Raw genomic sequence first — 25,121 nt, 5'->3', positions numbered from 1 at the left:
CCTTGGAGCAACAATGGGTAAGACTTGTTACTGTACTGAATGAACTTTGAAATATTTGAAGACATCTGAAATATCTCCCCTTAGTACTCACTACTTCAGAGTAAACATCCTAAATACGTCCAGCTATCCCTCCCTTGTTTCTCCTTCTAGATCCCTTGTTTTCTGGGGAGATGATCTATGGGCACACTGCAATTAGGAAACATGTTTTCCAGGGCACAGTGGGATTAAGTATTATTTTTAATGATGGATTTAATGTACTTGTGCCATAAGGCTACAACATGATCCACTTTTGTAAGTCAACTATGCATATAATTATGTGCTATACCATTATCAATATCAGCATCTGTCATTAATTATAAAATGCAAAAGCAGATTACTCTGATATAATGAACCTCCATCTCTGCTGGAATTATGTCTAAAGAAATATCTCATAACTGACAATGCTAGCTGGCTACTGAAAGTCTTTTGATGAAAATAGGAAAAAATCTTATAAAAATGATCTGGGCCATCGAATTTGCTCATGCACAACAGTGTGGCTTCCTTCAATCTTAAAACACATGGAACTGTAACAGGGGTCTGGCCAGATTGCTGGGGAACAGGGGAGGGAAACCTGAGACAGTGAGAAAACCTTCCCTAGAGAAGGCGGAAGGGTCACAGGAAACCTGAAGGCAGCAGATTGAAGCTACGGCTGGGGCATGCCATCCCCCAAGGTGAGGATAAACAAACTGCATGTGACGCCCCACCCTGGGCAGAGATGCTATGCCCCTGCACAGCCAGAAGACCCTCCTATCTGCTTCCAGATCATGGCTGCAGGAGGAGAGCCAGGGACACGGTACGAGCTGATGCATGTGGTCGACATGAGCCTGAATTGGCTAACAAGTTGGACACTCCCACAGCGCATAGGATTTGGGGGCAAAAGATTTAAAACAGAGGACACAACAAAACTTGGCCCTCTTTTTTGCATTCCCTTCACCCAGCCCGGTCAAAGAACCACGTGTTCTTTTGCAAGACATGGCAGATGCCAGACCCTGCTCACAGCTCTTGCCTTGACTTGCTTGCACGGTCAGGAGCAGGCTCACGCGGGACATGCACCTTGCAGACAGCAGCCCACAGGACACTGCACCCTGCACCACGGGTCCTGGGCTGCTCCCATTCTCTCACCCTGAAAGCAGCGCAGACATGTAGGCCAGAAATGTTCACTGACCCTAGGGGCACGAGCAGCCTTGGGCACTGGGGCCGGAGGGACAGAGCCCCTCTCCCACAACAGGCTGTAGTTGACCTGGCAGTGCATCCCAGCCCTGGGAGAGGGAAGGAGCTGCAGAGAGGCAATGGAGACACTAGCTTCACAAATGCACACCCCAGAGACAGAGACAGAGAGAACCTGGAGCTGGAGAGATGGAGACCAGTTCACAGAGCATCCTTGGACTCCAAAAGGACAGGTAAGAATGGATGGTGGTCTGGGCATGGATTTGGATTTCACAGTCATTTGGGGAACAAGGGGATTTCTGTGTTTTACAGAGGAGAATGGCTCAGAGAAGGGGAGCCCTCAGCTCCCCCAAATTGGGCAGCCTGTTAATAAAAGCCTTTTTCCTTCCCCACCAATTATTGTGTTAAGTTTATGTATGGTGGCAGGTGGCTCAATCCCATTTTGCCTGGTAACAATTTATAGACATCCCTGAAGGTAAAGCATCCATTATAAATATTACTAGTGGAAATAATTAAAATAAGCTAGTAAAACTGAATTATAATTTTACAAGAAAATTTTATTAAATATTTAACTTCATGCTTTTCAACTAAATAAAGTAAAATTGAAGTAAAGACTTTGTGGGAACATCTGGAAAATTGAGTCACATTTTGCCATTCTCATGGTCAATATTGGTTATAATCATAATATCAGTATTAGTCAGTAAAGGAAGTAGAAATTATTGTATATGGGGTTGTAGTCTAAGAATGCCCCATATTGATTTGCTATTCCAAAAAACTAACAAATGAATTAAGTTTACACTAGGAAAGTTTATAGATTTCAATTCACATGTTTACCTTTGTGTCTATACTATAATCATCTGTTCTTTTAAAACCTAGTGATGTTAAAATATGTTTGAATATCCACAATTATGCCTGAATTTAATATTATCTTAGAAATATTATGCATTGTTTCTATTTTATGGAATGAACAGGACTTTAATTGTTGCACTGTTAGCTGGGCACCCCTGCTACAGACACCAGCCAATATTCAACTTTCACCCAGAATACAAGATATAGCATAATTACTGAGGAACTCAATATACAATACCTTGTATATTATTTTTTATTCAAAGCCAAAATGCTATTTAATGTAGTTTGTTTAAAATGATAATATCCATACACAATGCTTCTCAGTAGTATGAGGCATGATTAAAAGTGTTTTGATTATCTTTTTAAATAAATAACCTGAGTTATTCAGCTGTTTCAACAATTGTTGTTATGAGTTGAATTGTGTCCCCTGCAGATCTATATGTTGAGGCCTTAAGACCCACAAACTCAGAATCTGATCTTATTTAGAAGTAGAGCTGTTGCAGATATTATTAGTTAAGATGAGGTCATACTGAAGAACAGTGAGTGACTAGTATCCTTATAAAAAGGAAAGTTTGGGGACAGACACAAACAGGAAGACCACCATATGAAGGTGAAGGCAGATATTAGCGTGATGATTCTATGAGCCACAGAACACCAGTGATGGCCAGCCACTAGCAGTCAAGGGAGAGGAACAGAACAGGTTCTTCCTCACGTCCCTCAAATGGAAGGCTCCTTACTGACACGTCAGTCTCTGATTTGCAGCCTCAGCACTGTGATACAATAGCATCTGTCGTTTAAGCCACTCACTTTGTGGCGCTTTGTTACAGTAGCCCTAGGAAACTAATACAATTCCAAAGCTCTTAAAAAATTCTTGGCACTCTGCCTTGTGAGTGCCTTCAGAGCCCAATGCACTTTATTTTGGATAACCTTAAATGTGGTAAAGTCTTGTTCTCTGTGGTAATTTCTCAACAGCCATAATTACTCTATCTAAGGCACAAATGTAATAGATCATTTGTGCAAGTAACACAGCAGTTTTTTCAAATTAGTTAATTTACACTGTAAATTAATAAAGCTCTACAACTGACTTTGGTAGACAGCCTAAAAGATATCTTGAACAATATTAGTATTTCTAGGAAAAAATGTTAAACCATCTTGAAATATATAAAAAGGCATGTTTTATAAGGCCTGGTGTATTTTGTTTTACAGCTTCATTATTTATAGATATACTATGTGTGTGTGTGTGTGTGTGTGTGTGTGTGTGTGTGTTATATCATAAATGTGTCTGTTAAACCTGAGATTTGCAACAGTGCTTTATGGTACCCAGGTACTCAGCTGGAGATATGTTTGAGAAGTGAGTCCAGCCCCTCAGCCTGAGCAGTTTTCCTTCCAGTTTGAGCTTCCCCTTAGATCAAAACTGCAATAAAAGTTTCTGTAATAATGGAAACGTCTCATCTGCATGGTCCAGTACAGGAGCAGGTAATCCTGAGAGGTTGTTAAGCACTTAAAATATGGCTAGCACAACTAAGAAAACAAAATTTTTATTTTATTTTATTTTATTTTAATTTAAGTAGTCACATGTACCTATTGGCTCCTGTACTGGATGGTGTGGTTCCAGATTTTAATTTGAAAATAGAATTTTGTTGCTAAAAATTTTTGACAATTACCAGTAAAAATGAAATTATAGAAAAACTTCTGCTAACAAAAGAACAATTGATGATTCTAATAAATTCTTCCAGAAAACATAAATATGCAAGGTTCTTGGGCATGGGACAACTGATTTTCATTCCAGTGAGTATCTAACTACATTAAAACAGCTAACTAAAACTCACATCACTGATATTAGCCACCAGGGGGAAGTGAAGAGTAAAGGCCAGTCTTTTCTATGGAAAGTAGGATTGTTTTCCCCTGCATGCTTTAATCTATGTGGAGGCCCTACGCCGTATTCCGCTCAGGAACTCCAAACTTTGTTTTCATAGCCATCAAGAATCAGCTACACACTCTGTTGAGTCTCTTTTCAAAGGACCGCTAGGAGGGGGCAAAAGACCTTGATTCTTAGTTACACAACACATTTTAAAATCCTATTTTCCTAAAACCTAGTCTTTCCCAATCTCCTTGTTGAAAAGTGATCAGTGTTCAGACTGTTATATTAATTTTTACCTGTTTATCAACTATCACAGACGAATTGTAAGGGCCTTTATATTTAGACAGAAGAAGAAATTTTCAATGGCATGTTGTTGATTATTTACTTGTCATTACAAGAAAAATTTATCCAGAATAAGTTAAATGCACATGGCCTTACCTCTTGATAAAGGTCACTGAGATCTTCCTGGTGGGCCTGTTTGGAACATCCCGGGAATTCCCTAACACAACAGGAATCTGGGGGCCACTCCATCTCTGTCATTTCCAACCAGTCGGTGAAATATACCACTCCACAGCACTTGAACTGCAAAAGAATGACTGGTCAGGCTCAGAAACTATAAAAATATTTTCTTAATTTATAGGAGATTAAACAGTAGATTTCTTACATTTTTGTACCCAGAGCTAACCTTATTTCTGTCATCACCTAGTGATGTGTACATTCTATGTTGATGACAGAAATGTAGCAAAGGAATCCATAATGGAACAATTCGGAACAATAATTCCTGAAAAGAAATCCTGACTGAGTCTCACTCCCAGCTAACTGTAAGATCCTCTACAAGTGATCATACAGCAACAGAATTCACATACACAACTAACAAAACAGGGCTCAGGTCTTAGTTGTCATTAAGCCTTCAGGCACTAAAGAGTAGTTGATCACTATATGTGTATACCTAGTTACCAGTTTAGTTGCTTAATAAATTCAAATATTATATTACAAGTTTCTGTGATCACTCTAGAAATATTTACTGACCAAAGCTCCCATCACAAATATTACCAGACGTGGAATTCATTAACCAGAATAATTTCCAAAAAGTTTTGAGATTTATAAATAAGTTTAGTTAATAAAGTTCTATTCAACCAAATAAGATTCTTGAAATAAATTATCATATTCTATCACCTCACTCTCAGAAGAAATGATGTTCCTTTAGCTTAAATAAAGTTAGATTTAAGAAAAGCTACTTTATCTTCTTTTTTTTTTTTTTTCTCATTTCACCAAGGATTAGCAAAACTTTTCTCTGGCCAAGGTTTAGATACAAGGCTTAAGGGCATATGTAGATTAGGTTCAGAATAATTAAGCGTGATAATTTTCTGCCCTCAAGTGGGTGGGACACGGCTTACTCTTCAAGCACAACAAAGACTCTGGGCAGTCTCTGAGACCTCTTCCACGAGTGATTGGCTCTGCAAATTATGTAGCCCAACAGATCAATCTGTACCTAGGATTAACACTGAATCACAAAATACCACAATCCACCATTTCAAAATTCAACTAAAATCCACTTTGAAGAATTCTGAACTTCCCATGTAAAATGAAACAAGAAAAATACTAAAAATGATTTAACATTTTTTCATTTGCCTAAATATCTAATTTTAAGCAAGCAAAAATCACTTTAAAGAGAATTATAAATGATGAATTACTGAACACAATGAGTAATACTGAAATTTTCCAAGAAACTCTAAAAATATGTTTAGTAATTTCCTTTTATAAACTTGTTCTAAAGACATGAATATATTACAGCCATCACAAATTAAGTCAAACATAATTTTACATCACATACTTTATGTCATTGGGATTCTATAAGAATTATACGTAGTAAAAAGATCTTACTTTCTAAAAATCATAAACTACTACATTTCCAAATCAGTCTTTTAAAATCCTTACACTCTGAGAAAACTTACCCCTCTCATTTCCTAACAACATGTGTTTTCCTGGTTGATGACAGAAGAATAGTTCTTGGAACATTTTAACCTCATCCACAATAGAACAGCCCATTCATCTGGCCTTGTCAGGAAATGAGGTGTGCCACAGAAATGACATTTTCCAAATAACTTAAGCATATCACATTCAGTGCCAAACATTTTTTTACTTTAACAAGTCACTGAGATATTTTTTCTTTTTAAATAGTTGCTTTTCTTCATTAATGAAAGATACTGAGTGGAAACTTTTACTGAAAACTCCCTTAAGCAACCCCATTATGAAGCCACACGTGGAGATGCTCTGTATCTCCTTGTAGTTTTCCTGCTTCCTTTAAAATCACATTGTGAGATAGGGCCAGCTCTTGCCAACATTGTATCAAAGTCAAGAAAATACCATCACCATTTTATATATAAAGAAACTGAGCCTCCCATGGGTCAAGTAACTCACTAAGATCATAGACCTGCAGGTGGCAGAGCCTTTTTCTTCCAAAGCCTATTTTCCAAGCACTATGTTAAATAAACACATTTTTTAAAGTTTTTTTTTTGTGTTTTTGTTTGTTTGTTTGTTTTAAGGTATCCACCAAGTGAGGGACATGCACAAAATAGCACTGAATGAGGAGTCAGGACAACTGGGACCTGACAAGGTCACTTTCAGCTCTACCATTTATTTTGTAAGGCGGGTGTTACGGGCTGAATTGCATGCTGCCCAAAGTTCATGTTGAATTTCTCATCCCAAAATGTAACCATATTGGAAGAGAGTGTCTTTACAGAGGTAATTAAATTAAGGTCATTAGGGTGGGCCGTAATCCCATATCACTGATATCCTTACAAGGGGATGAAATTTAAACACAAACACATACAGAAGGAAGCCTACAGGAAGACACAGAGAGGAGACAGCCATCTGTAAGCTCAGGAGCGAGGTCTCCAAAGAAACCAACCCTGCACACCTTGATTTCAGACTTTGAGCCTCCAGGACCATGAGATAATATATTTCTGTTGGTCAAGTCAGCCAGTCTGCAGTACTCTGTCATAGCTCTAGAAAACTAGTACAAAGGGTTTTTAAAAACTCTTTCAGGATACGCAGAAGTCTTCACCACCACCTCCTTTGCAGTAAAATAGGCCTATGATTCGGAGGAGGAAATTTAGCATGCAGCAATCTAAAAATATGGGTGCTATCATTTGCAATGCTTGTACATTCTCTCTGTAGGTGGAGCTCCTCTTCCTACCATTAGGGGGAAAAAAAAAAAAAAACTTGCTTTGTTTTTTTAACCTGGATTATCATGGTCTACATCACAAACCCCAGAAAACAGAGTTCTGGGCAACTTCTACCCAGGGCAGTAGCTGAACACAGCTTTCTATAAATTCCCTAATGCTTTACTTATTTTCCTTGCATGTTGTTTTTAGTACAAATGAACAGTAAACAAACAAAGTCAGGAAGCATTTAAATAAATAGGAAATCTGTGTTCCAATGATAATTTTCACCATCTCAACAACTGTAACACAAAGGACCAGATTTGGAGATTATCCTGGACTTGAACCTCTGCCTGTATCCAAGCCAGAGAAACTAAGCAGAGGGCTGGTTATCTATCGTGTAAGACACTGACTCTCAAATGCTTTGTGACCCAGCTCTAAATAAAATGAGAGGAAATGGATATACTTGGTCTTCTGGAAATGTCACTTCAATCACAAGGAAACTGCTTGGGAGAGGAACTTGATTTGAAGCAAGATCAATGATTAACTTCAAGTCACCCAATTTTAAACATCTAAATATAGTCCCCATTTGAGGAGATGATTGGGTGCAGTGCTATACAGAAGTCAAGTAAGAAAAGCTAAAGGCACCTATACTTTGTAATGTTATTGTTAGCAACCATATGCTAAATAAGATCAAACTTATTTAATCTTCTCAAAAACTCCAGGGGGTATTTTATTATCTCCATCATGCAGGTGAGACTGAGACTTCAGGAAGTTAAGTAAATTATAGAAGCTCATGAAATAGTAAGCAGCAGAGCCAGAATTTTCTGATTATTAAGCTCATGGCTTTAATGATATATTGGCTCCTAATTCTCAGATGAGAATGATCATATTAAAATTTTAAATGTTTAAAATACAAATAGCTCACCCTGGCCGGACAGCTCAGTTGGTTAGAACATTATCCCAATAGGCCAAGGTTGCGGGTTTGATTCCCAGTTAGGGCACATATAAGGATCACCAATGAATGCATAAATAAGTGGAATAATAAATCAATGTTTCTCTCTAAAAGAAATCAATAAATAAATACAAGTAGCTCTAAAAGTAGTGAAAAATTACCTATTCAAATAGGATTTGGATATTTATTAACGCTCATGAAAAGGGAACTTCACAGCAGCTTAGTAAAATGGATTTAAAAAAACTCTAGTCTCTACATGAAACATATGAAATGTAGAGGAAATGGTATCCACGGGAAGAAAAGCAGAGCCAGAAGTTCCATAAGGTATTTCTCAATAAACAATTACACCCCTGGTAACTGAAGCACAGGCTTCACTTTTCAGCACAGAGAAAGTGACCAAAGCCGAAGCTTTGAACATCTGTTTTGAAAGTGCCATTTATTCCACACCCTTTACCTCAGAAATTGTACCATTTACCTCTCTCTGAAAAAAATTCCAAGCATGAGTGAGCCACCGGTACCTCGGTAAGCCATAATTTGTCATTCTGGCTTTCAAAGTGACCATGTCTGACCACTGTACTGGAACCTGAAGATAAAAAAACAAAATATCAACAACTGTAAAACACAAAGACACATACCCAGACACAAAGACATCCACATATTCATAAACTCAGTCACTCTCAGTTTCATACACATACACACAGTTGGGATGCATTGTAATTGACAAAGACTTTATAGTTGTGGCTTATGTTAACTCGGAGTTACTAAATACTTATTGAACAATCTCTACATGTAGATTTTTGTACTAAATGACAAGGTTCAGTACATCATATTAAGCAAAGTATTGCAAAAGCACTTAATGCCATTATTAAGCTCAAAGAAATTACAAAGCATGTTAACTATGTATTGTACAGATACATCTGAAGAGCTTCTCATAACAAACGATTTCTGCAGAGAAATGCCCTTTGATTTCATTTTATAAAGTTGTTGTTTTTGAAGTGACTGAAGATGACAGTACTGAAAAAAAAAAAAAAAGAAAGAAAAATTAAGAAGAAAAAGAGCTCAACTAAAGTCTCATTCTGGAATAAGTTTGTAATCACTTTCAAAATTTGGATTTTAGAAGCATGGTAGAATTCTAGAAAAATCAGTTGTGAAATTAAAGCACTGTTTGTGTTTTTATTCTCAAGTCACCTAGCACCATGTCCCTTAACAGGATGCTTACTCAGGACAGAGCTTTAAGTACACATCACAACAGTTGGCTAGAAATCTAGTCAGCACAGCGCTCTATGTTTTATCAACTGTGCCACCAGAGAAAACGAGGCATACAAATCCTTCGTCTCACAACACATGCAGTATTAAAGCAACTCTTGGGAGACTGGACAGACATCCACATCTGATCTATGGAGTAATACAGACCAGGCAAGCTTGACTCAGTAATTGGATTACTGGGAAATCTTATTTTTAAAGATAGTAATATCAATAGAAGTAGTTAAAAAATTCCTGACCACAGAAATTCTTCATTTTTGCCATTGTTAATTTTCTCTTTTGTTACTTGAAAATGCACAATACAAAGGAGAACACCCTAACACTTGGGCATACAACTTTATTCCTACATATGGGCTGACTGGGTAGACTTACTTAGTGTTCCTGTAGTTTCAACAAAGCTCAAGGAAGTAGCCAAAGTTCAAGCTGTTCACTGTAAATTATTATTATCTCATACCCTACTGAGCATAAAATACATGAAAGTGAAATAAATTTTCTAGAAATTTATCATCTGACACAATATCATTGACAGATTTTTTTCAAGAGAAGAAATAACAAGTAAGAGGTAACTATGTATAAACAACAGAAAAAATGGGGAAACCAGACTGTCTGATGTCAGATCTTTTAGTTTGGTTATTACAACAGTCTTACTTTAAATTTTATTTTCCAAAATAAATACAAGTTGTTTCTCCCTTTTGACCACAATCAATCTGAGACTAAATGTGGCAAGAAACAGAGAAGATCATTGAGGTTCTGGCACAAAATACTGCGATCTGGCCATAAAGGAAAACACACATTTATTGGCTCCTGGCATGAAACAGCTAAGAGCACAGAGCCCATCTATGCAAAGACTGTTCTGCACAATTTGGCAGCTAATAAACTTTAATGGTACTTTTCACTCACACTGCTGTTAGCACAAAAGCAATAAAAAAAAAATCTGTCAAACTTTTTTTTCTAATGAACTATTTTCCATATTTTACTTTTAAACAGGCCTTGTTCTATCCTGGTGACTTAATGGGTAAGATTTACACAAGCAAAAACAGTGATGTGTACCATCAACTGAGAGGACAGTGTGCACCCACCTAGTACCACTGTGATGCTGAAAAGATACTTGCACATGTCCCCAAAACAGAGTAGATGACAGTATCTGAGCAAGTATAAATTCCATCCAATTACCTCAAGTTTCTTAGAATTATATTAACATCAAAATATTTCCAGTCAAATACTTTAAATTAATTCATTTCAAATTTGTTTTAAGAGACTTACTAAATACTAGTATGACATAAACACCATAGAAACCACTTTAAAAATGCACAGAAACTCATTTCTAAAAACCTTTTAATTATCAAAATGAATGCAATCACAAACTGAGGTGAGGGGATCAAGAATTAATTATGCAATTTACTATCTTTCGCTTGAATGTCAAGGAGATACATGTATTTTTAAAAAACAGAAAAAATTAAGAGACTATCTCTCTTTACCAATAAAACACAGAAACTGAATCCCTGGAAATAACTAATTTTTCACTCCCCTATGTATACAAAGTTTCTAAGGTATGAAGTGAAAATAGGATTCGCCAAAACAGGAATAGTATTCCTATTTAATAGGACATTTTGTTTTGAAATAAGTTTTAAAGTTTATATTAAACTACTTAGAACCTCACCTGACTTTTCAATTTTTAGGAGAGAAATAAATAATTATAAATTCTTTCTTCTTACTGAGAGTTGTCACACATTGGAAGTGTCCTGGTGGGGGTTCACATCAGAGGGCTTCTGAGAGGGATGCAGAATTGTGGCAGCACCAAAGCATCATTTACATATAAACTGGAGGATGCAGAGAACCCACTAGTCTGCAATTACCACAGTGTCACAGTACGGTAGCAGATTCACCATCAAATCTTTAATAACTGCATCGGTACCATAAACAACTTCAATTGTCTTACATAGCTGCTGTAATGCCTCTTTGAAAATAATCTCCCTTTCTGTTTAAGAGCTCTTAAGTTATAGAGCTGAAGACTCACCTGGGGAAATTGTCACAAATGCACAGGCCCAGTCCCTCTGCCCCTTCTCCCTCTGCCTTTCCCTCTATTCTGACTTAGCAGATCTGGCCTAGAGCCCCAGAATGCATGCTTTAAGAATTACCTTGGGTGACTCCTGCTAGATAGTCCAAGGACCACATGTTGACAAGTGTAACTTTATTGAAAGAGAATTACTCCATGATGCTTATAGTGACAACATGTGGCCTGCCACCATGAAAACAGCCAGCAATCAGATAGGCAGAGGTACTCAACCTCATGGTGATAGACCCGATTTCCACCAATGAAGAGAATAAACATTAAATAAGTAATAATGCCCATTGTAAGCAAGAGTGAAGTGTAAATATGACTGCTCAAATCTTACACTGAAAAACTTATTGTCATCCATCCTAACATAACTATAAAACTCGGTCCCATGGTTTCATTTGGAAAAATAAGGAAAAAAAAAAAAAAGCTGAAGAGCTACTTTCATGTAACCAAGTGCCAAACTGTGAGAGTTTGTTAAAGTGGAAGTTGGTTCAGGAGACACACTTCCTAGTCATGGGCATAGAGCTTTTCATAAGACTTTAAAGCAGACTTTCAAGCTTTCTCAAATCTTGTTGCAAATGTGAATCTTTCCTATTATATACTCTAAATTGGTAAAACTTTTTGATAACATATATTATTTTTACCCTATTATATCCATGTTTAAGCAATTGGTGGAATTAAAGACATATAACATAGTACACCAAATAAAATATTACAAATTATGGTTTGGAACTATGCTGTAGACACAGAAAAGGTTACTTTTCAGAAGTACTGGGACTATATATTGTTATATAGTATAAACATTCAAATTAAAAATCATGAGCCTAAATTACTCCAAAGGACCTGATTTATACGGCTGAACTGGATCTTGTTTCAGATTGTCATTGTAGCCCATTTTGAACTCACCATAATTTCCTGCTCGTACGTCCAAACACCGCAAGCCAGTTCTACACAGAAAATGACGAGTAAACTTCCAAAATACTGTAGAAAAACAGAAAATTAACGCTGTTAGGATAGAGTCAAAGTAAAATATGGTCATCTGAGACAAGCTAAACATTACTCAGTGTTATTTAGCCAATGAACAAGAGAACAGACACAAATTCGGGAAGCCCCCTTAGGAACAGATGGGTAAAATTTCAGCAAATTTAGAGACATCTGCAGACAACATTTCATAGCCACCTAATTGGGCCATTTGGATAGTGCTCTATTTATCAAGTGCTTTCATAATTAATTCATTCAAAAACCTTGTGGGATGGATAGGACTACCTCATTTTACAAATGAGAAAATTAATGCAAAAAGTAGATAATGTGAATTGATCAAGACTGTGCACAGTGAATTTTGGAGGGCTATACCATCACAACCACATTCTCTATGCTATAACTTTCACCTCTCCAGTTGTGCAAATAACTTTACAGAAGGAAGCAGTACCAGTGTAAGGAAGAATGGGCTCTCTGAAAGTTCTCTTTACTAATTCCAGGAGAAAGAAAACAGTGCCACTACTCTCGAATCTTCTACTCTGTGTGTGGTGTGGGGTCACAATGAGGGTACTGGCTAGTGATGATTATTGATTATTTCCTTTCACTGGAATGACAACCCCAGTAGCGGCACGAACTCTGTATTCCTCATCACAAAGTAGGGGTTCCAGAAGCATTTGTTATATAAAAGAACACATGGAAACAAAGCAGAGTGCTATGGCAGGAAGGGACTGAGCTGCCTGGGGTTGCGTGATTGGCGAAGACCTCTTTAGGACGGTAATCTTTAAGATGAGTGAGTAATGACAAAGAGAAGGCGATGCTGTGAAGATTTGTGGAAAGGCAATCCAGGTAGAGGAAATATCATAGGCAAGTCCACCTTTCAGGGTAAGCTAGTTAGTTAAGAACTCAGGGGTACCTGGAACACAGAAGGGGTGGGAATGGCACAGCGGGTGCCGGTAGATGACATCGAGAGACACAAAGAGCCAGATTTCCGTGGGCTGTAGAAAGGATTTTGCATTTTATTCTAAGTATAATCGAAATCTGTTAGCAGGTGACATGATCTGATGTACATTATAAAAATATAATTCTGGCTATTTTGTGAAAAATGACCTGTAGAAAAGTAAGGGTGTGATCAGAGCAACTAAATAAAAGATTGGTGAACTAAAATGGTAATAGGAAGATGAAAAAAGAATGAACTGATTTAGGACTGTGAGCCACCAAGACTTGAACTCTGAATTTCTTTCCTCATAGTTTTTGCCACAAAAGTAGAAGGGAAATAAAATATAAAAAATTGAGCTGATTTTCTGCTATTGCCATGATATACCCCTTATGATTTAAAAGTATATATCATTGCTATTAGTTTTAATTTTCTTCTTTCATATAAAAAATGAAGAATAGCAGCATAGCCTCTTAGACAATAATGTGGATTAAAAATAATAATTGGTTCAAATGACAAAATATTTTCTTAAGAGGAAGTACTTCAGTTTTCAGCATATGTGATACTCATAATCAGTTTCAAACTACTGAGATCTCATTTCCAAGTGCTGCCCTACTTGATAGATTTTTAGCCCTGAAATGATGATTAGAAGAAATTTAGTGAGCACAGTATTCCAAGTCAGTCTTTCTCCATACTCTTCAACATTTTACTTAAAAGATTTCTAGACATGAACAATACTATATTTGCACCTTTCATTGCAAAGAAACCCAATATTCAATAACTACATGCTAGATCAATTTCTTATCTTCAATAAGACCATAGGAATGAGTGAGACTCCAGGGAAAAATTACACTATGGGATAAAGGAGTCCCCACTTTTCCCCAGTTTCGTTTTCCATTTTTTCAGTTACCTGTAATCAACTGCAGTCCAAAAAAACTAAATGAAAAATTCCAGAAGTAAACAATTCATAAATTTTAAATTGTGCACCATTCTGTGTAGCAAGATGGAATCCCGTGGTGTCCTACTCCATCTCAGCCGAGACAAGAATTGTCCCTTTGTCTTGTGCAGCATGTCCATGCTGTATACGTTCCCGTCCTCCAGTCACTTAGTAGCCGTTTGGGTCATCAGATTGACTACTGTGGCACTGCAGTGCTTGTGCTCAAGCAATCCTTATTTTACTTCGTAATAGCCCCCAAGTGTAAGAGCAGTGATGCTGGCAATTCGGATATGCCACAGAAAAGTCGTAAAGTGCTTCTTTTAGTGAAAAGGTGGAAGTTCTCGACTTAATTGTTCTATTTTATTAGTTACTGTTGTGACTCCCTTACTTAGCTTAATTTATAAATAAAACTTAATCACTGGTATGTACATACACGAAAAAACATAGTACATATTGTGGTTTCAAACATCCATGGTGGAGGGTGGCTTATCTACAGATAAGGGGGACAACTCTGCTTTGCCTCCTCAGATCTCTTACTTAGTCTATTCAAGATTGATATCTGGTTAAATGAAAACCAAAGCAGCCCTGAAAAGGCAAGAAATTTCTAAAGATAAAAAATGAAAATGGGTGAGATTTTATGTGCTGTTGGTAGAATGAGAAAAGGACATAGCTGGACATTACCTTGGGGATTACCATGCCGATTTCTGGATTAACCTTATATCCTTTTAACTCCTATTTGAGTTATCTCTCTTGTTTCTTGCCTCCTGGAGGCACTGACCAGCTTGCCACATCTGCGCTGCACCAGGAGAAAGCGCCCAACACAGGGCCTGAGGTAAGCGCCCAGATGTACGCAATGCATGCAACACCTGAGTAACTCCGGCTTATGGATCCAGCAACAGTGTAATAACTGCCACAACACACATAAAAAGGACAGCCATTATTAACCACCTTTGACTTCTTAAAGTGAGCTTTACAACAGGCTAGAGAAACCATAACTTAACCATATATATGTAAAGCATATATATCAAAACAATCTCTCATTACAAACTCAAAACTCTGGGAAAACTTTAAAATGATTGTATCTTTCTGATTTCCAGCGTTCTCATTTGATGCAGTTTTTCCTACATAAAACAATTCTTCTGTTTTTATTCCACTTACACTCAGGGGCACAGATGTATTTGACCTTGAGAACAAATTAAATCTAAAATGTAATTCAAAGAAAATATATTTTTGCAAATGATGCTGCAGCTACATGATCAGCTGTCTCTGCTTTGTTGTCACTGCATTAGTCTCAAACATCCAGTCCTCCAATTACAAGGAAAACTATAAATGTCAAACCCATTCTTAATATAACATACATAGATTAACTGCATTTACACTTACATTTTCTTTTTCAGTGAGCTCTGAGTACTAAAGTCATCCTCACGTTGACTATTGCACAAAGAATCACTACCATTACCTAGTTCAAGGGCTGGATATGAATAAGGCATCTATAAAGCATAGTGTTAATTCACAGTTTCAATAAACTAGAACTAGCAAACCTAACCAGTGTGGCTCGGTTGGTTTAACATCATCCCAGAAAGTAAAAGGTCACTGGTTCAATTCCCAGTCAGGGCATATGCCTGGGTTGCAGGCCAGTCCCCAGTTGGAGTGTGTACGAGAGGCAACCGATCGATGTTTCTCTCCCTCTCTTTGTCCCTCCCTTTCCCTCTCTCTAAAAACAAATAAATAAAATATTTTTTAAAAACTAGCAAAGCAAAGAATCAAGAAATAGCTCCAGCTAAGCTTTTGTTATGGTTGGAAATGTACATGCATAATACATTTCACTACAAAACCATCTGTTGTCCTCAACAGCATTAGGAACATGTATATGTAGCTCCTGTAATGGTGCCGACAGGTGTCTCTCAGGCTTCTTACTTTCCCAGTGTGCCTGGTTTCATGAGTTGATCTGCAGCAACCTAGTTTGCAGAGCTATTCACTTCACTCTCTTGCTTAAGTGTTATCCTTCTGGAGAATGGTGGAAAGAGCTCTGGATTTGGAGTCAGAAGGTTGAAGTTCAAATATAGCTCCGAAACGCACTCTGATCTTTTGGCAAAATCATTAAACCACCCTGACATCAATTTGCTTATTTGTATAATGAAGAGAAAATTAAAGCCCTCTACTGTTATCAAGGTTGATTTGATATATGGGGAAGTAATTTGAAAAATTTAAATTTTGAATTTGTAAAGCATTATGCAAATGCTATGCTGAATTAGTTTGTGGAATACAATCCGATATTCACTTGTCCTTTGCTTCTGGACAGAGCCTTCATTCCCTGCAGTGTGCTACAGCTTCTTCCTCATTGTTGTTTTCCCGTATTTCAGCTCTTGTATTCTTTACCATTTTACTTTTGACCATCCCTCCATGTATCAGGGTTTCTCTGTCTGCTGCATATGAACTCTCAAAGGTTGCTGCTTCTAAACCAGCAGCTGCCTCCCTCCTGCCCTGAGTCATAGTGTTCACTTAACTGCCAGACCATCAGTTCTGACTGGCAGAGATCTTGTCCTTAAATATTATTTCATCCCCAGTGCCTAAACAGCACCTGTCACACTGCAGGTAGTCAACAAATGATCAACTTACCAAATGAAAAAACCAATTTCAGATTTCCTTGAGTTTTTCCAAACCTGGAGTTTCTTGTTATCATTTGACTTTACCTTGACTTCTGCTTACACATTTCTATTTTAAATAGTGTCTCTCTGTTTTACTATGTGTCTTTTATGTGAATTATACTATGATTATTTAATGTGCCTTTAAATATTTAAGACAATTTACATAGCTAAAGAAAATAAACAATATACAGATTCTCCCCATCTTTCCTGGGTTACCATTAACTACACATTTTAAACAAAGACTGGGAAAGTGTATGTTTATACAAGAAAACAGAATGCAATTATTTGCATTACAAAGTATTTTTTGCTTTAAATATTATTTAGCAGAGTTCCATAAAATATCTAAGTTCTTCTATTGAAATTGAACTAAAACCTGTGTTCTATAAATAAGTTTTACCCCTAAACATAATGCTCATGGAAAAAAATTCATCAAGTAAGGCAAGTTGATAATAGGACACAGCTCCAAAATGATGTAATTAATGTGTTTTTTCCACCAAGTCTCTCAAGCTGAGAATAAATACCTTTCATTCAAAAATGAGTGCCTTCACTGGTTAGATAACAGAATATTAGATAAAACACTCTATTTGAAATTGCTTTGTTGATATATATAATTTTAACTATACAAATGGAAGAACATGGGTCTGAAATAAAATAGACCTGGCTTCAGACTCTGGCTCCACTACATACAATTGAATGACGTTGAGCAAACCACTAACCTTCATTTCCTCAAATGTAAAATGAGAATGTTACAATTTCCTTGCACTGTAGTGTTAAGGATTCAATCCAGCAAAGTGCTGTCTCTCAGTAAGTACTACCTAAATGGTAACCATTATTAACCGGGTGGTAGCATCTGCTAGAACGCAAACTCCATGAGGAAAAGAGATCACCATGGTTTAAATACTAACATACTGCCTGACACAGAGCACATACGCAATGCCTACTTCTTGATTAGATATAACTACGACTGCAGGTGGTGAATAAAAGTCTTCATCTGCTCCTAAGACTATGAGTGTCACTCCCCGCTAAAGGCTATCTAACTCTACAAGTAAAAATCCTGTCCACGGAGAATATAGCTGGTATTTTTCAAAACATCTTTATTAGGAAATGAAAGCAGGAAGGGTGTGGAGGGTGGGGAATCCAATTTCTTTTATTAAAATACTGAGATCAGTTTGTCTGTTATTTTAAACTAAGATTGACCACAGAACAGCAATAATGGTGAAGGCTACTGGTCCCTCTGTTCACTGGAAGTATTTGAGGAGGAAGGAAAGGGCCTACAACCCCACTTTCCTATTTAAGCCCCTGGTGACTTGTAGGTAAATTCATCCTCCAATAGAAATGAAAGAAATTCATCCCTCCTAATAAATGTTTCATCTCATTATATGTGTACAGACAGAATAGTAAAATGTCAAGGAAGTCCTTTCTTAAAGAAACATTAATTTATTAAAATGGCTGGGTTCCCTGATACCCCCACCCCCAGGATTTCCCAATAAAGAAAGCAGATTAAACACATGCCCTATCCCTTCTCCTATTGAAACTTCCCAAGAATGACAATAAAGGGGTATTTTAAAAGGTATAAACCCAGAGATAAAGGAAAAGTAGACAACAGCAAGTGCATTATGGAAGGTGCAAAGAACATGGAAGAGTAGCAAATCGTTCAGCACTCCTTGAAAAGCTGAATGCTTAACCAGTAGTGGCAGAACTTTGGAAGAACCTAATTCATACTACAGAGTCCCCAAATGCTCAGATACTGGCAGCCCCGGGTACTTCTGGAATAGATGAATGTAGGGCTGAAAAGAGGATGACTTGCTGAAAACCTGTTTAGGAAGAAGTTAGAACCCTCCAGTCCCTTCCCCATGCTATGCAGCTGGGTGCCTACCCACCCCCATCAACACAGAAGCTGGGGGAGTCACGGTTCTGTGGAAACAGTAAAACAAAGTCTCAGGACTCAGGGCACGAGGTACAGTAGAGGATAAAGTACAGTACTGGAAACAGATCATTAAAGTTCAAATTCACATACCTTTTCCACAAAGGTTCAAACCTCAAATCAATCTAAAATAGCATTGGATTTTTCAAAAAACTAGAGGACAGTGATAGAGGTTCTTCAAAATCCTGAGGAAAAAATGATATCTAACCTATAATTCTACAGTCATCAATATTAATATATAAGGATATCTAAAGTCATTTTTAGGCATGTAAGCTTTAAAAAAAAATCAATCTCCTATATTTGCTTTTGCAGGAAACTACTGGAAGATGTCTCCCTAAAATGAGAGAGACTAAACAAAGAAGGACAATGACTTTGATTCCAGGAAACATGGGACCTAAAACAAGAGGGAGTCAAGGGAAATCCCAGAATGGTAGTATAGTGAGCAGTTAGACAGAAATGAGCAGAGCATCGATGATAGGCCAGGTGCCTAGCAACAGGTAACACTGAGAAAACAGAACCTTGCCCCCAAGGTAACCTTTCCTCCCCTGCCCTATATATCACTGGTCAAACAATTTAGACTGCTTGACTTCCACAACTTTTCATATTGTGGGTCGGGGGCTCCAACCCTCCCTTGACCTTTCCTCCCCTTATATCCACTGTTCATGCAATAAACCCCCTTGGAGGAGGAACAAGGGGCCGAAGAGTGTCCTCATGCAACTCCCGTGAGGGCCCTTGCAAGACCACTCCCTTACCCATTAACCCCTAGGGATAACCTCTAGGCCTCAGTTACATTTCAGCCTCAGGCCCAGAAAACCAGCAAAACAAGACAAGTGGTCCCATGGCTGACGTCAGAACCAGCTACATTGACTAATGACCCTCTGCCCTGGTGCTGAACAATCAGTGGAGACGATGACCCTGAAAGACACATGTGGAAAGCTGATGAATACTCTATTGGGATTCTCCCCTGAGACTTCCAGGTAAACACCTTCAAGGCAGAGGACCAATAGTGGCTCTTTCACCTTTCCGCATCCCCTGCCTCCATTCTTGGTTTCCTTGCCTCTCTCTCTTTCTCCTAAGCTCCAAGAGACCTTCTTTTGCCTCTGTAACTTGTTCTAAGCCCATTTCTTCTATGGCTCACTTCTTCTACCTCTCTGACTTCCTAAATAAACTCTCTGTTACAGTTTGAGTATTGGCTCTAGATTCTTTCTTAGCCAAAACTCAAATACAGAGGTTGCTGAACCAAGGTTCAATTGCTGGTAACATTCTGGTGCCATTTTGCTGCCAAGAGTAATAAAGGAATAGCCCATGACAGCAGTGGCTTCAGCTGGTCTAGAACATCTGAGAGGTATAGCTCTTTAAAAAAGTCATCAATAAACTGCCCAAAATATTTGAAAATATAAGAAGGAAACTAACACTGGGGAAGTTTACAGTTGAATTAGACAGAAATACATAGAAAATAAAAGCATTACTAATTCCAAGAAAAACAAAGTATTATTCCAGAAAGAAAATTATATCTAGTCCTTTACCTGGCCTGGCTGTGAAAAGCACTTATATAGTCATGGTCATATAAACATTGATCTAACCAAAATTATGACATGTTGTGTGGAGATGAGATAGAAGTATGCCTGGGGGAAATGAAGGCAGGAAAGGAGCCAGTTCTTCATCTTCCATAAAAAGTCAATGCATAGCGCTGCCCAGACAAGCAAACAATACAGTCAGGGTGGCTAAAGGTGATCCCAAGAAGCCAAAGGGCAAGAGGTCTGCTTATGCCTTCTTTGTGCAGATTTGCAGAGAGGAACATAAGAAGAAAAACCCAGAGGTTCCTGTCAATTTTGCAGAATTTTCCAAGAAGTTCTCTGAGAGGGACTTCCGGCCAAGATGGAGGCTTAGATGGACACGCTAGGTCTCCCTCTACAACTATAGTGGAATACAACTACTTCAAAACAAAGGATAACTAGAAATTCCAGAAAATAAAGCTACACGGAAGCCCAACATATGAAGTTATAAACCAGCGGTGCCATTTGGGCAGGTAAGAGTTAAAGAAGGCAAAGCTGTTTGCGGAGCGGCGGGGGCGGGGCGGCGAAAAATCCTGGAGGCAATCAAGCCCCTGGCGTGCGCGACTCCAATCAAGCCCCTGGCGTGCCCGACTCCGGCGCTGGGGAGCAGCCGCAGCATCGCCTTGAACAGTGAGGCCCAGGGGGGCGGGAGGACGGATCCCGGTCTCCTAGCTGAATAACTGTGTGAATCCATCTTGGACCCCCGCCCCCACAGAAAGCACCACAGGGCTGCGAAATAGGTCGCGGACAGGCAGGCGCCGGCGGTCGCTGATTTGTGACGCGTACGCAGGCACTGCCCCCTGCCCCCGACAGCCGGCCCAGGAAAACAAAACGCATCTGTCAAAATGTGGCAGACAAATATAGAGATCCCGGTGGCACAACTCACCAGACAGCAGATAGAGAACCTGACAGATGAACAGATAAGAAACCTGTCAGAGGCTCAGTTCTGGGCCATTGTTATCAGGTGGCTTACAGAATTCACAAAAGAGCAGGAAAAAGATATGAAAGAAGTGAAAAACTTTCATAACGAAAGGAACAAAACCACATACGAGACAGATGGTGAGGAATCCAGAGTCCATTTCAACAAACTGGAATATGGAGAAGGAACAAGCAGTCAACCAATGCAGCGAGAGGAAATGGGAAGCAACAATGAGAGGATCAGAAACCTCTGGGACAGCTATAAAAGGCCCAACATAAGAATCATTGGTTTGCCAGAGAATGAGGAAGATGAACTAGAACTTGAAAAATTGAGTGAAAATATAATAAAGGAGAACTTCCCAGACTTGGGGAAGGGAATAGACTTGCAGGTCCAGGAAGCAAGGAGAGTTCCCAAGAGACTGGACCCAGGGAGAACCACTCCAAGACACATTATAATCAAAATGTCAAAAATTAAAGATAAAGAGAGAATCTTAAAAGCAGCAAGAGAGAAGAAAAGAATTATGTACAAAGGGGTCCCAATTAGACTATCAGCTGACTTCTCAAGGGAGACCCTACAGGCAAGAAGGGACTGGCAAGAAATATTCAAAGTAATGAAAATCCAAAACCTACAACCACGAATACTCTATCCAGCGAAATTGTCATTCAGAATAGAAGGACAGAGAAAGTGTTTCCAGGACAAAATAAAACTGAAAGAGTTCATTAGATCCAAACCACTGTTATATGAGATGTTAAAGGGACTGGTTTAAAAAACAGAAGCTAGGGAGATGAAACAAAGGCAAACTAAACAGGCAACGAGAGTGGAAAAGGAACTGTGGGTACGGGAAGCATATTGGGGGGAGGTCAACAGGGAGGGGGAGTGGGGAGAGGGAGGGAGATGATATAGGAATTGGGGATCATGGTAGGAGGGAATGGAATAGACGGAGAGAGGTTGGGAGGAACTGTAAGCACAACTAATGGACATAATCTAAAAGGGGGGGACAACTGGAGGGAGGGGGCCACCGGGTGGAGGGGAGCAGAGGGAAGGGAAAGTGGCACAAATGTAATATTTTAATCAATAAAACACATTAAATCTGAAAAAAAAAAAAAAGAAGTTCTCTGAGAGGTTGAAGACAATGTTTGGGAAAGAGAAATCTAAATTTGATGAGATGGAAAAGGCAGATAAAGTACGCTATGATCGGGAAATGAAGGATTGTGGACCAGCTAAAGGAGGAAAGAAGAAGGACCCTAATGCCCCCAAAAGGCCACCGTCTGGATTCTTCCTGTTCTGTTCAGAATTCCGCCCCAAGATCAAATCCACAAACCCTGGCATCTCTATTGGAGATGTGGCAAAGAAGTGGGCAAGATGTGGAATAACTTAAGTGAAAGTGAAATGCAGCCTTACAACAATAAGGCTGCAAAGCTGAAGGAGAAGTATGAGAAGGATGTCGCTGACTATAAGTCTAAAGGAAAGTTTGATGGTGCAAAGAGTCCTGCTAAAGTTGCCCAGAAAAAGGTTGAAGAGGAAGACAAAGAAGATGAGGAGGAGGAGGAGGAGGAGGAGGAGCACTAAGGGGGAGGAGGAGGAGGAGGAGGAGCACTAAGGGGGAGGAGGAGGAGGAGGATGAATAAAAAAACTAGCTGTAAAAAAAGAAAAAGTCAATGCATAATACTTAAAACTGAAAACTTAATGAACAGAAAAGTTACATAAATATGTTATTTAGAAGGAATCTGCTAAAACAAAAATTTTAAGTGGCTGTCTCTTAGGAGTGGGACTGGTAGCAGTGAAGGACTACCATTGCTCATTAGCCTTTTAGAATGAAATTAACTCTAAATTGTGCAAAGCACTCTGATAAAAATAAAAACAAAATTAAAACAATTGCCTCCCTGAAGCCTTTACACTAAAGAGAAAAAGTTGGTAGAAAAGGTTATTAAAAATGGCTGAAAATTCTAAGTAGCCCAATTATGCTTCATAGTTATTAGGACTAAAATGGTGGGTGACAATTGAAAATTTTGTGCTCCAAAACCATCATCCTTTTGCTAAATGTTCCTTTAATAGCTCAACATAGGGGTGCTATAACAAAATAAACAAGTGTATACTTAAATGTAATTTATATTGCCCACCCACAGGTCTCTTTCAGTAGACCCTGTTTGGAAATTTGGATCTTTACTATAATACCGCTCATTAAAACCACACATACAGCTTGCTCAAATCATTGTGGGAAGAATGACTTTCCAGGATAGTTCATTTAAGTCACAAAATTATGAAGCTTAGAAGTCTATGTTACGGGTAATTTTGTTCAGTAAGGAGGGCCTAAATTTTGTTTATTTGCAGAAAAGAGATATATGTGTGTATAATGGATAGGGCAGAAGTACTTTTACAATTGTTCAAATAGAAAACAGTGCAATAGGTAATAAACAACAATAAAAGAATAAACTGTGTTTTGTGTCCAAACAACTGTTTGTCCCACCCTCTATGTAATCAAGTATTATGACTACGTAAAATTAAAAGGATATAAAGTGTATAAATTATCAATATACTTATATGTATATAAGTGCATATGTAATTGTGTGCATGAGGGAATACATATAGGTATGAATGCACAAATTATTTATTGTGTCAGAGACTTACATATATTATATAATTTACTCCTCAAAAGATATTACAAAAATATCATAAACTCTTATTTTTTTAAAAGAGAAAATGGAGCTCAGTACTTTCATCCATGAATGAGAAACAACAGAACAGTAAGTTTTACAGAGCACAGGTTCTGGAGCCAAGCAACCTGGATTCAGATTCTAGCACTACTGCCTCCTCTATAAAATGGGGATAACAATAGGGCCAACCTCCTAGTATAGCTGGGAGAACTTAACAAGTCAACACATTAGAGTACACATAATACTCGCTGGACACCGTACGTATTATATTAGGAATGCTGGTGGTGGTGTTAACCATACCTCACAATTCATCACGTATACCCCCATCTTCTGGGCTCACATGCACCCAAGCACATGTTTACACATGTATTTACAAAACACTTCTTGACTTTGAACTGAGGAATGATCTAAAAGACTTATGTTCTCATCTTTTATCTTTTTCAGAGGAAAAAAAGGCTACCAGTAATATAAAAAATCTAAGGATGCCCAAAGACATTCCCATCCTTTTCCTTCCACTTACAGTGAGTTAAAGGCACAAATGCTGCTTTAATTGCTATATCAAACTCCTTGAAACTTCTGGCCAAGATGGAGGCCTAGACAGACACGCTTTGTCTTCCTCCACAACTAAGAAGGAATACAACTACCTCAAAACTAGAGAAAACCATAAGTTCCAGAAAATCGAGCTGCACAGAAGTCCAACAAACAAAGATATAAAGAAGAAATACTCATTTAGACAGATAGGAGGGTGGAGCCAGGGCAGAAAGGACACGGTGTGGTGGCAGCAGTGGCAGGCCGGCAGAAAGCACAGTCTCACATTTTAAAAACTAGGGAGGTACACCTGGGGAGCGCTCCCAGCACTAGACCAGACCTCACAGCTCACGGTCCCAGCACCGGGGTAAATGAAGCCTCATTGCTTCTGACTGTGCAAACGAGTTGGAGGTTGGGGCGGAGGAAGAACCTGCCGATCTCTCTGCAGAGTCCACTTGTTTAAAGGGCCCTGAGTCCTAGAACGTCCACAGATCCACCCAGCTAGAGAGGCACCAGTCCCATACAGAAGTGGGAGAAGTGCCTGGAAAGGGGCGAGTGCTGAGCAGGCGGCATTGTTCCCTCTCAGACCCCTCCCCCACAAACAGCACCACAATGTGTGAAACACATCGCCCATACTGACAAATACCTAAGGCTCCGCCTCTCACAACGTACAGGTGTGACAGCTC

General features: G+C 38.6%; 1 protein-coding gene and 1 pseudogene across 2 annotated transcripts in view; one reads left to right on the top strand and one right to left on the bottom strand.

Moving 5' to 3' along the window:
* TSPAN12 (tetraspanin 12) overlaps positions 1–25,121 on the bottom strand; it is a 126,079-nt gene that overhangs the window by 70,261 nt on the left and 30,697 nt on the right. For both annotated transcript variants that reach the window (XM_090287440.1, XM_090287439.1), the window contains exons 4-6: positions 12,264–12,338; positions 8,511–8,618; positions 4,355–4,498 (exon numbers count right to left, since the gene is read on the bottom strand). In XM_090287440.1, the coding sequence (XP_090143566.1) occupies positions 4,355–4,498; positions 8,511–8,618; positions 12,264–12,338 (327 nt within the window). The remainder of the gene's footprint in view (positions 1–4,354; positions 4,499–8,510; positions 8,619–12,263; positions 12,339–25,121) is intronic.
* On the top strand, positions 20,400–22,881 carry LOC150001971 (high mobility group protein B3-like; annotated as a pseudogene).

This window comes from Furipterus horrens, unplaced genomic scaffold (genome assembly GCF_987537825.1).
Source record: "Furipterus horrens unplaced genomic scaffold, mFurHor1.1.pri manual_scaffold_9, whole genome shotgun sequence".
NCBI lineage: Eukaryota > Metazoa > Chordata > Mammalia > Chiroptera > Furipteridae > Furipterus > Furipterus horrens.
The sequence above is the reverse complement of the archived record's forward strand: the minus strand, read 5'-3'. Positions and strand labels throughout refer to the sequence as shown.